We start from the raw sequence: 12,568 nt of genomic DNA on the forward strand, positions 1-12,568 counted from the left end.
ACAGTTCATATTTTGATGTTCATTTGCCATTGAGAAATGGCGAAAAATAAAAATTAAGAATGACATTATATGTTGAAGTGCCGAAGACATTGAACAACTTTGAATATGAATGAGAAAAAGCAACACATTCACAGATGAAAAAAAGATATCATCGTCATTTGTTTATGGTATGGTCGATATATAGGAGTATTTTTGACACATGCATATTGATGATATAATTGAGAGGATGTAATAAATTTCCAAACAGCAAAAACTCACTACCACAAAATATGCTTTAATATTACAGTAAATTTTGTTATTCATGATCGTTTCCAATTTGGATGGCTTTTACAAATGCAAAGTTCAAGTTTAAATTTATGACAGCAACAACAATAACGATAAAGCTAACTAGGACGAAGACGACGACGACGATGGCGACGGCAACGGTGACGATGATGATGATAATAATGGTAATAGCAAAAGCCTGTTTGGAACTATCGTCCGGAAAAAATATGGAATTTAAAATAAACAAATTACAGCAATAAAAGTGAATGAAGGTAGTAAATGAAAAGTGCAAAGTAGTAAATTTCTCACGTTCGACCTTTTTTGGTATCATTCTTGATAAATTTTCATTTCAGACACGCTTGAATGAGAGAAAATTAGACCTAAGAGTGAAGGAGAGAGGTAAAGAAAAAAAAAACTTTATCTCTCAATTTTCGTTCGCTCTCATTTCTCTACCTTCGTTTACCGGCAATCCAAAAGTGAAGAAAAGAAAACTCGAACAATCAAAAATTGACTTGATTACATATTCGTGATGATTTTATAAAATTGAAGATATTTTCATCAATAAATTATCACACATACCTTGAAAGGAGCTCAAACTGCATACTCAACAATATTCAAAATGGCATCCACGACGGAAATCAGTACATTTCCATTATAGCTACTAGCTAAATTGTATGAATGAAACAAATGGCTCATGGCGGTTGCATAAAGATAAGAATTAGTTCAGTTTTATTGTTGTTTTCTAGTTTCTACAAGTATTTAGAAGATTTTTATTTGATTTAAATAAATATATATATATAATACAGGTTAGTGGTTTGCAATGTGTTTGTTATTTTTTGTGTTGTTGTTTTCATTTTCATTAAATGTTTTAATGTGTAATGGTTTGTTTTCAGCGCAGCGTTCGTCCGTTAAATTATTCAGTAATCAGTGATGTGTGTATATGTATTTTGGTTGTTTGTTTTGTTTCAAAAATAAATAGAGAAAATATCAAGCAAAACTACATCCGATTGCATTTACAGGTGTATTGCACACTACTTTTGTGCAATTTATCTAAACTTAAAATCATATAACGTTTGTCGCTCTTGCTCTCGTTTACATTTCAGCATTACGTTCGGTGTTTTGTGTATTCAATTGGATTGAAAATGAACATTCCAGTATTTCGTGAAGCAAATCACACTCATAAACTATTGACTAAACATAACATAAAATACAATTCACATTTAAAAGAATTTTGAACTTCATAACAACGTTTAATCAAAACAGAAATGAAAATCCCTTCGTATTCTTCTTCTTTTTCTGTCGCTTACATAAACTCTCAAACAAGAACATTTCTTTTTAATTTATAAATAGGCATTGAATCGAAGACATTGTGTTTGTGCTAAAACCGAAAAGTTTTTTCTTTCTTTCTAATTTTTTTTTCTTTTTAGTTATAAATAATTATTATTTCTTCTTTTAATCATATTATTATAGTAAATAGTCGTGTTTTATTACTTATTCGGATTATGCATTTTTTTTTGTTTTCCTTTTATTTAGTTTAAAATTTAATTTTATTTCACGCTACATTTCTGGGGTTGAATGATGTGGGCTTGGTCATTTAACAGACATCCCTATTTTATTTCATCATTGAATATAAATGGTTGTGAACGCATGGATTCAAATTCAATAAGTTAAATCTTTTAAAAATTACAAATTCGGTTTATGTTGAACTTATCGAATCAGCTTATAACAGTTTCGATATGGCTTCCATGCTATGGAAGGATAGTGACCAGATAGAAACAACACTAACATCATAATTCATCAAATTTTGGTGAAAAAGAAACATTTCTTCCCTCTTTCTCTTGAAAGAATGAATATTTTTATCTATCTGTTACATGAACAAACGATGCATATTTAATTTTTGAAAGTGTGTCGAAGAGTATTGCCGTTATATTGACTTCGTCAGAATAGCAACAAACGGTCTAACTCTTTTTTTGTAAAATTAATAATTAACACATTTTTATCATTTATTCAACACTGCCTACTGGATATAAATTTTAATGAAAACAAAGTGTATGCCAGAGCAGTATATCAGCTATCTGAATAGCCACTGATATTCTTAGATGCTGATGCTCAGCAGCCGAGCTCACTGATGACTTTTGGACTGATGTTGCATCCAGCGTATGAAACTATCAGCGGATATTCAGATAACTGGTTGTGAGCAGTTCAACTTTGTGAGATCAATGTGAATGAAATTTAAACTTCACTTTCATCAAAAAATTTCTTAATGATCTTTTTTTTATCTAAAGTATTTACACTTCAGTTTGTGGCTGTGCTCTAGTTACATTGTTACCGCATACATGACATGCGTATTCTATTTGTTTGTTTAGTGCTTTTTTCTTTTCTTTTCTGTAAATACGTACGAGAAACGATTGTCGATTACACAATCGATGGATATAGCATTTGGTTGATTACACTACTCTTTGCTGGAACAAGCGTTTACATTTAAATTCAAACAATTTAAAGCTACTTACTTATGCGAATAATCTTTATCTTTAAATTTATAGTAAATATTAAGCCCTATCTTATGCGCAAATATAACGGTACGCGTTTTTTTGTTATCTTATTCTCTTTTTTTTTTTGGTTTTTTCGCTTGTTTTCATGTACTTTTACTTTATACTCCAATCAATGTGCGCATTCCGGGAAATTTTCGAATAAAACATTTATGACTTTTAATGATAATAATGTGCCTTTCTTGTTCTCTCTTCGTTTTTATGTGGTATACTTCTCCATTTGCAATGGTTTCTATGGAGTAATATATGCACTCTCTATTTGTGTAAGCAAAAAACTCTTCCATTCTGCACATAACTGTGTATCTATTGTAAGTGAATGATTTTTTTATTTATATATACTGTGATATGAACACGTTACTAGCAATTTGCCGACAGCATTAAACTGAAAATTTGAACCAAAACTTTATTCTACCTTCCATTTCTGTTTCTTTTTCTCTCTGACTCTCACTCTCTCTAATTCAGCTGTGAATAGGGGAAGTGAGAGCGAATCGGAGCCATTGCGATTTTTCATGAACAGCAAAACTTATATTCAAGTGTCATATCTTATTAGTTGGGTCTTTTTATACTCCATGGCGTTTTCAAACCATCGCTGAACGACAATTGTGTATTCCGCTCTTTGAAATTGGTTTTTTTTTTGCATTTACAGAATTCAAACTTTTTCACATCAAATATTTTGTTGGGTATGCAATTTTTTTGTAGCTAAAGTCGAGTGCTTTCTTGTGAATATGAATAATTTCCATTTAAATACATTAAAAATATGCCAAAGGCATGAAGAAGCATGTTGGCCAACTAAAAATCCAAAATATAAAATCAAAAAATTTGGGTGTATCTCAGAAAGATGTAACCCCAAATGATACCGTACCGTCCACCCATTCGATCTTGACATTTGAGATATATGCCTGGAAAGCGAGCCAACCCGATTCCACCCCCCAACTCCCCTATACACACAAGGGTGTAATATTGAGACGCAAAAAAAATATTGCCATAAATCTCACCAAATTTTAGCATCGTTGTATGAATGAATTATTAATTGTTATTATTATTTAACTTGTTACACAATGCGATACTCTGTTTCTATCGTAATTTTATTTTCATTGTTCTCTCTCACTTCTTCTCTTATTTTCTATAAACTTTTTGTTTGTATGTCTCTGTTTTGGCGGATTTTCATCTAAAAAAAAAACTCTTCATAAATTATCATTTGAAATTAATAATTTATAAACCGAATAAATTAATTGAGCCGGGAGACAAATTTATTTCGTCTCAACTCGAGAATTTAAATCAACACTCTCATGCATCCTCATCCTTTTTTTTGCCATTTCTCTCTCTATTTCTCGCTCATATTTATAGTATCTCCAACTGATTTTGTATGCACAAAAAGTTTTGCAAGCACATTTATTCTATTCCATTTGCTAAGTTTTGTTCGGTTAAGTCACGTGTCTCTGAATTATTTAAATCGGTCTGAATTTTAGCATTCGGTTGAGAAATACCTATGCAACTTATTGCATCATTTCTATAGCTGTGTTTTTATGCCTTCTTCCTCCCCTCCCTCTTTTTCTCTCTCTTTCTCTCTCTCTCTCTCTCTTTATCTATCTCTCCCATAAACGCTCATTGGATTAATTAATTTCAAATTAATTTTAATGTGTAAATAAGCGTGAACACCAAAAAACTTGCAATCACCCATTCGCACTGTGCTTTAATAACCATGATGCATCCATTTCGCTTTCGTGCATTTTTTTTTATTTCTCTGCATGCTCATTTGTTATATTTAAATATTTATCCCTTAACTTATTACCAACAACCCCGAATAATACGCAAACTATTGTTATTTAATTGGAGATTGATGAGTGCAAGCTTTTATAACTGGTTCATTTACAGTTCAAATATGTTGCGTGCTCAATTGCAAATGAAAAATAATTACTATTATCGATACCATGTGGGAGAAATGGGAAAAAGCACGTATGGACGAGAAGAAAAAAAAACGCATAATATTTTCCCATCAGATTTTCTATTACGCAATTACACTGGCCCACAGGCGTTAGTCATTCCAATCACTTTATATCATTTAATAAATGAAATGGCTAGTTTGTGATCAAATTAAATTCGAATATGCTGACAATTGCTGTGAGATATTATTGGTATTTCAGTGTTGTCCCACACTTGCTCTCGGCAAACATAAATATTTTCACTTTTTTTCCATTTGTGAAATATGAATTGTGAATAGTGCAAAATGTTCAGTAGTTTGACCTTTTGTAATCTAATTCAAACACACAAAAAAAGCAAATAATGTGCAATATGTGAATTGTGTACATTTTTTCATGCAACAAGCATTGTGTGGCGGACGTACGACTGACAAATGAAGTGTTCACGTTTTCGCTCGTTGATTATTATTATTGTTCCCATCTATTATAGCAATGTGAGAACAGTAAATGATGATGCGTATGAGATATTATCATCTCTTCATACATATATGATGTGTTCGTTCACTGCCAAACGAAAACTAACAAAAAAACGAACCATGTAGAATATGGGAAAGTGACTTTGCGTCACGATTGAATCGAATCAACTATATCGTATTCAAAGCACTTAGTTCTTCATTCTTTTTGCCAAGAATGCGATCGTTGTAATTTGTGTATTTATTAAATCCACTTAAATTGAGGAATTTTCCTTTGAAATTGAATATTTAATATATTGGCTCATGTTGGACCAATACCAATGAGCTTCCTTGCATAGTTTAAATATGATTATAGCTCCTACATACTGGCTTATGTACGCAAATACCAACTAAGCACTGAGCTAAAGCTGAAAGTACTAGATGCACATCTAAGAGTTTCAGTGAAAAGCCGAAAATCATTTTGGGCACAATGAATTTTATTGTTGTTGCTCACTAGCTGTGTCACTTTTTCGTTCACATTCTTTGGCCACTGCCATATGCTGAATAAAATACACAATGAAAATGATGCCATTATTTCATATTAGAGGGCTAAATGTTTGCATCATAGCTTATATTTTGCATTTATGTTCATATATTTTACTTAAAAGTGATGTTTATACGAAGATAATATGGGATCTGTTTTTTTTCTCCTCTTGTCGAACAGAGACGAAACGAACTTTCCATTTCCGTGAGTAGAAATAGAACGAATAACAATAAGAGGCGTTTGATAGAAGTGCACAGACACAACTTTTATAATATAAAATTTTGTCGACGCGCACATGTTTGTACTGTGAAAAGGGAACGAAATGGAACATTTGCATTGCATTTTTCACTCTCTCACATTTTCCATTCACATAATTTCAAGTGCATTCTTGCAATTCCATTTGTGTGTGTAAGTGTCAAGCATACATGGGCACAATCAGAAATCATGAAGGGGAGTCCAAAAATTACAAAAAAAAATGACAAACAAAAAGGTGATTAATTTCATTTTTATTGTTTCTTTGGGTTAAGTAAACCGCGAATTCTTTTTTTTTAATGGGGGAGCCATCCGGGCTTACAACCTCCCTATGGAGATTCTCTCTTTTGTTCCTCAACAAAAAAAAAGATAACACTTCATATGTATGCAAATTATTTAATGCAAACATTCCACGACAGAATGCTCAGTTGGAATCTTGACGAAAGCGAGAGATTGAGATCATGAATTCACCTACGCATACATTGAAGTATGGCAAACAGATATGGAACTAGAATCATCTGTCGCTTCCCAAAAATGATAATTTCCTCAAAAGTATCCTCTTTCAATTAACGAAAAATGTGGCTGGGGAGATATTTTTTTTGTGGCCATTTGCTACTGAGCTAATGTTTAACTTGGTTGTTTCATATTCGATAATCGGCATCATGTTTCTTTCTGCCTGCTTCATTTTCACCCACTTACATTTTATGTATATTTATATTGCAATAATAGTGTAATTTGCATTGTTTATTTTTCATTTAATTACTATGCTATCATAATTAATTTTATTTTTAGGATTATTTGCTTACGTGTAAAATATTGCTGCTGTTGATGTGTGTATGCACGTTAAATGGTAGAAGACTGATCGCATAGTTTTTATTATTATAAAAAGTTGGCACTTTTCACCATGTTCGTTGATAGAATAGGTTATAAAGCATGTTTGTTGTCTGTGTTGCACTTGTCGTAAAGTTTTCGTGTGCATACACACCCTTTTTTTTTGTTTGTTTCTATTCATTGTGATATATATGTATGGATTGAATGTGTAAGGATTATGTGTATGGTTTGTTGACGGTGATAATTGTGTTCGACTTATTATGTGAACCAGCAAAATGCCAAATTTATGGTGAAAATGAGGCGATTAATGATGTAATGAAACCAAAAAAAATCATTTTTAAATGAAAACCAAAACACACACAGAGAGACACACGCACACATAATAGAAGCGAAAGGAATGTGAATATTATGAAAACGAAATGTTATGAGAGAAGAGCGCGCACATTTTCTCAGAACGCATGTGACATGTTTGAAAGGTGTACCAAGCATTTTTACCATTTTCATTTCTTTTTTTTTGGTATCCATTCAGATTGGTGGAAACGCAAACACGCAACGGTTGTCTCATTCGCGAGATAAATCGCATTTGCTGTTCACATCTCTGATTTGCATGTTTCTTTTGCGCCATTTACTTTCAGAGAGATTTTTTTTTGATTTATCTCAATTATTTACAACGTCTCATTTCATTTTTATGATTATTTTTATATATATATTTTCCGCTCACGTATAGTGTGAAGAAATAATTTATTTTGTTTAAAGCTTTCAATTTATGTTTGGAAGTAATTTAAATGGGCACGCACATTTACGAAAGAAAATTGACTATATCTTCATAACATATATTTTATGTAGTAGTAGATTGGTATACACACACATATACATTCAAAAAAGTTTCTCCATCCGCGTTTTAGGCTTTTGTGGGCGGAAGAGTTGATTTGGAGACGCGAAAGATAAAAAAAAACAACAGAATGAAATATGCTTAAAGTAACAATAATGTCTACACACACGAACACACACACACACACAAACACAAACACACATGTTGCGTACGGCAATGCGGTGAATAGAATGTGAATAAAAACGTGGAGATGATGAAAATGTATCTGTGTTGTATGCTGCCATATAGTTATTACTATAGTATATAACAAACAATGTATGTCTTCGTTCGTTTGTTTGTTCAATCGCTAAATTGTTGTCATTCTCCTCTATTCGTACATTCAATCTACTCGCTCTAACTTTACACAATAGAGTACACGCGTTGCAAATTACGGCACCGTAAAGCACTGCTTCATTTTGATTATCTTAAAAGATCCTCAGGATGTGGTATATTGGCGTAGTCGCTTTTCGAACGATTCAAGAACCAGCATTTCATGGGCTCCGCTTTACCTTTCATCGTCACCAAACCGCGATATTCAAAGTCAAACGGCTCATCAAATTTGTCACTATTGCACAATAATCTAAAGCAGAGATGATGAAAAAAAGAGAAGAAAAATATAATAAAAGTTAAAAAACTGGCTTTATATGAGCGTATACGCATTCTGTGCGCCACACAAATCGACTATAATCGGAACATATACATTCTCTATGTTTCATTTTAAAAATAACAGGCCGTATAAAATGACAACGAATAATTAGAAGAAGAAAAAAATGTTTCGCAAATTGTAAAAAGAGGGCGGATAAATAGAGAGAGTGAGAAAAAACCATCAACCGAACAAAATAAAAAGTCCACTTTAATTATCTTTTAAATTTATTTTACTTTCACTTTGTTTTATTTATATTAATCTTTGTGGAAGCCCAAATGGGCCTGTATACGCGTATACACTCAGACATACACGCACACACACTTAATTCGATCTTAGTACACATACACGGTGAAAATTGTGCGAATGTTTTAGTTTGCGCTCAAAATGTAATAATTTATCGTCGCACAAGTAACCCATTACGATGAATCTCAATTATTTATCATCATGCTACTCTCAACGAACAAGAAAAAATACATACAAATTTTAATTCTTTGTTTTTTTCCCTCGAGTAATTACACATATTTGCTCCTGTTTCATTCTTTCAACAACTTTTACGTACATTTTAATTGCAAAGAGTTGCGGCGAACACAGAACAGAGAAGACGAAAAAAAAATGGACGCAACCAGAAGAAAAAGTAGGAAAAAACGCATTGTAATAAATAAATTAATGTAAGGTAGTCGGATGTAGCTCTCTCTCTCTTTCTCCCATACATTTCTTAAATATATCTTCTTCACATAGTTAAAACGATTCTCAGTAAAAATGAGGAAGCAAAATATGCACAAGAAAATAAATTAGAAACATTCCAACGGCACCAATTTACTCTCTTCATCTTATTTCATGCTTGCCTGTTGATGGGTCATTAAAAAACTGTACTGCGCTCGATCCACATAGAAAATCTCTTTTTTCATAGGTGCAAAAAAATAATACCCAAATCTTAGTTGGAGTGATATATATATAAAAAAAATGAAACGTAAATTAAAATTCACCATTTGACATGATATAATTTTGAAAAGGGAAATCATGGTTTTACATGTGTTTTTATAAACGAAACCCTGATGATGTAACAACATAGTACATAACTTCTTTTATTCTCTTTTGCGTAAATGCCGCTTAATTGAGAAAATGAAAAAAACAATCTCAGAGCAAAAACACACATTGACGTTAAATATTACATGATAAAAACAAGAGAACTCAAAGCGGAGAACATACGGTGAGCTTTCAAACTATAAACTGTCATATATGAGATTTTCATTTAAAATGGCACAACAAATGAGTTGGTTGTTTCATGGTACATCGTAGAACAAAACAGACAATATATCGGGCTAACTAATCAGCGTAGCTGACACGAATTAGCGCAATTACAATCAATAAATGTCACAAAATCGAAGTGTACCAATTAACCGGCTGGTTCGTGTCAGCTGATCAGTGTGCTAAATATATTGTCTGAGTAAACCAATATTGAACGTTCCACACTAATTGACGTCGACGAAATGAAATATTTGTTTGTTTCTCATTACATTGTGGAAAATTGTATTCGTGAAGCCTTACATGTTTACTTCAGATTATGTGCCATTTCATTTAAACAAAACCGTTTAGCTCTCACATGGTCCGGTTGGGAACGTACGATATTCGATATCCGAATGAAAAGAAGGCCATAAAATCTATATGCCAGAAAAAAACCGACTGAATAGATCTAATGAAAAAGAAGGAAGCAATAAAAAAGGAAAAGCAACGTAGAAAACAATAAACAGTATGGTTTCAATCGTATTTATTTTTGTTGTTTGAATTGAAGGGTGTCAGTTCAGCTGTGCTGTTGTGCGCTAACAAACATCGTTCGAAGCAACATTCGTGGTTTTTGAGTCACTTGCAATTCTTCATCTACTAAATTTACAACTAGTATTGTGTGTATTGCGAAATAGATTCGAAGTGTAATCAAATCGTCTTCCTCTAACCCACGTTCCATTGGTAATTGCATTTTAAAGATATTACCATGTGTGTGTGTTGTTTTTTTCTTTGTTTAATAGAAAAACAATTTGATTAGAATTTACAAAGCAACTATTTAATTGAAATATATTGAGTTTTAATTGAGTTTTTATTTTCGTTGTAGATTCGAATGAAACTAATTAGATAACTAAGTGTCAATATGGAAGTGATTTTTGATTGTTTTTTCGAAGAGACTTTCTTACGACTAGAACGCAGTGGATTGAAAACCAAACAAAAACGTAAAGATGTCATCGATCATTTGACAGCGATTATTTTGGGCACATCAAAAGGTTTGACCACTGGTTGAATGATTTGCACATAGATTTTTTTTTTGTATTCAAATAAAATCTTGAGATATAGAAAAAGGTGCATGTGCTCAATGAGCGACCGTATAATATAATAATGGTGAATTTTTCAAATGGCACCGAGAATAAAATGGAATTATCCTAATTTCAAGCCAACAAATTCATCGTAACCTAATCCAAATATGCTTAATGTCAACTGCTATCAACAAATTCAAATGTTAAAACTAACAATGTGATTACTCGTGTTTATCTTTGTATAGGTCAAAATGTAACTGCAACTGAGACATGTACATTGGCTGTCATTTCGGCCATTAATTATCATCAGAGGAAAAAGTGCGAGAACAATAATGTGAGATTATAAAGCATTAGTTGCAAAAAGAAAAGGGGTAACAAAGAATAACATTGTGGCTCATGAGTGAAAAGGTTCGTTGCATTTGACACCCGCCTTGAAATCAGTTCTTTTGTGTACGTGAACCATTTCAAAAAAAAAAAGACTCTTGTGCTTTCACTCAAATACCCAAATGTTCTCCTTTGTAACTTCCTCAAGGCTGTTACACTATATTAAATGATGTCGCTTGCCATAATATACAAAAAAACCAAAAAACCGAAATCGTACTTTAAGTCAAAATACGTTGAGAATGAGACGATAAAGAAAGAAAGAAGGAAAAAGAAAACATTAGTCTACAAAAAGTTTCTTTCCGGATATTCTATATATTATACAGTGAAAATGTATGTGATTTGTATTCACATTTAAGCCACTATTTTTTTTTTGTAGGTATGTTTAATGGGAAAGTTTCATAATGTGCTGTACATTGGTTTAAAAATAGCCTGGGACTGGGGTGTCACCGATTCAGATGTGGTGAAAACACTTTTATGTATGAAATACATAATTTGAATAAATTATGCGTTCTCAAAACACCAGAGTGTGACGTAATAATGACATTTCTATTAAACAAAATCTCATAATCATTTCGATGGTTTTTTTTCTCTCTCTTTTTCTCGTTTTTGTTTTATTTCTGTACCATTTTCAGATGAAATTTTTCAATGCGAACAGAATTTTGAGCGTTTATTTCTTGGTGCTATATTCGGTTCAAATGCGCCATACTTCATAGCCGGATGGAGGAGCGATTTTTTAGATCAGGTCAAATGCACAAGCTTAAACCGTAGCTTATTCAACGAAAGCTAGAGGTGTAATCTATCATTCATTGAATCCAGTCGACTTTTAAATATGAATGTTAAATTTTAAATATAAATTTTAATTTTGTATTGCCATAGATATCGCCGGCATTATTGTGCATATATCTAATATAAATTCGCTTTCATATTTATGCTATTGTTTTGCACCATAACTTGGTTAAACGCAATCTGCTGAGCATCGAATGAGCACCCAGGTGAACATATTTTAGGTTTTTACGCATTTTGCATTCTATAGATGTGCAGCTTTTTAACTGATGCTTAGTTTAAAGAGAATGAGAGTGAGTGACATTTCAAACAATGAAAGCGAAAAATGTTGTTCAAATTGTTTGTTTTTAATTGGTCGCTTCTCCTTTCTTTGATCCAATGCATTTACCATTTTTAGATTTCCGCATTAAATGTCTAGCGCCAGTGTAAGAATATTCTAGTTGGTAATTATATCTGTTCATATATATTCATTTGGATTGTATTTACTCTACTCTGTATGTTTTTTTATTGTTATTCACTTTAACATTTTATTATTCAAAACTAGGATGAAAATATTCGAGCGCTGGTTTTTTATTTGGAACATGCAAAAAATGCTCGGCTGGAGTTTCCGGTCTATCTAAATAAATACGAGGGAACCAAAGTTCTCAGGTGAATTTTAAAAAATGAAATGAAAACCCGAATACATAACAAAAGTAAACAGAGAAAGATTGTGCGGTAAATTGGTTGTTTCGTTATCTTGGTTTTATGATTACTATTTTTTTTTTCGTTGT

General features: G+C 32.2%; 2 protein-coding genes across 6 annotated transcripts in view; one reads left to right on the forward strand and one right to left on the reverse strand.

Annotated features, from left to right (window-relative positions):
* Positions 1 to 959: 959 nt before the first annotated feature.
* Positions 960 to 12,568, reverse strand: part of LOC116345963 (guanylate cyclase soluble subunit beta-1) — a 119,122-nt gene continuing 107,513 nt past the window's right edge. For both annotated transcript variants that reach the window (XM_031775792.1, XM_031775791.1), the window contains exon 16: positions 960 to 8,262. In XM_031775792.1, coding sequence (XP_031631652.1) covers positions 8,103 to 8,262 — 160 coding nt within the window. In that variant the 3' untranslated portion in view covers positions 960 to 8,102. The remainder of the gene's footprint in view (positions 8,263 to 12,568) is intronic.
* The window catches only part of LOC116345971, a 28,283-nt gene continuing 25,878 nt past the window's right edge, over positions 10,164 to 12,568 (forward strand). For 2 of the 4 annotated variants that reach the window (XM_031775815.1, XM_031775817.1), the window contains exons 1-6: positions 10,164 to 10,293; positions 10,436 to 10,601; positions 10,877 to 10,965; positions 11,392 to 11,491; positions 11,648 to 11,757; positions 12,343 to 12,446. In XM_031775815.1, the coding sequence (XP_031631675.1) occupies positions 10,472 to 10,601; positions 10,877 to 10,965; positions 11,392 to 11,491; positions 11,648 to 11,757; positions 12,343 to 12,446 (533 nt within the window). In that variant the 5' untranslated portion in view covers positions 10,164 to 10,293; positions 10,436 to 10,471. The remainder of the gene's footprint in view (positions 10,294 to 10,435; positions 10,602 to 10,876; positions 10,966 to 11,391; positions 11,492 to 11,647; positions 11,758 to 12,342; positions 12,447 to 12,568) is intronic. The other 2 variants (XM_031775818.1, XM_031775816.1) reach the window with 2 other exon arrangements.

Source organism: Contarinia nasturtii, unplaced genomic scaffold, assembly GCF_009176525.2.
Source record: "Contarinia nasturtii isolate CC-2019 unplaced genomic scaffold, AAFC_CNas_1.1 Cnas_scaffold_1371, whole genome shotgun sequence".
Taxonomy (NCBI): Eukaryota; Metazoa; Arthropoda; class Insecta; order Diptera; family Cecidomyiidae; genus Contarinia; species Contarinia nasturtii.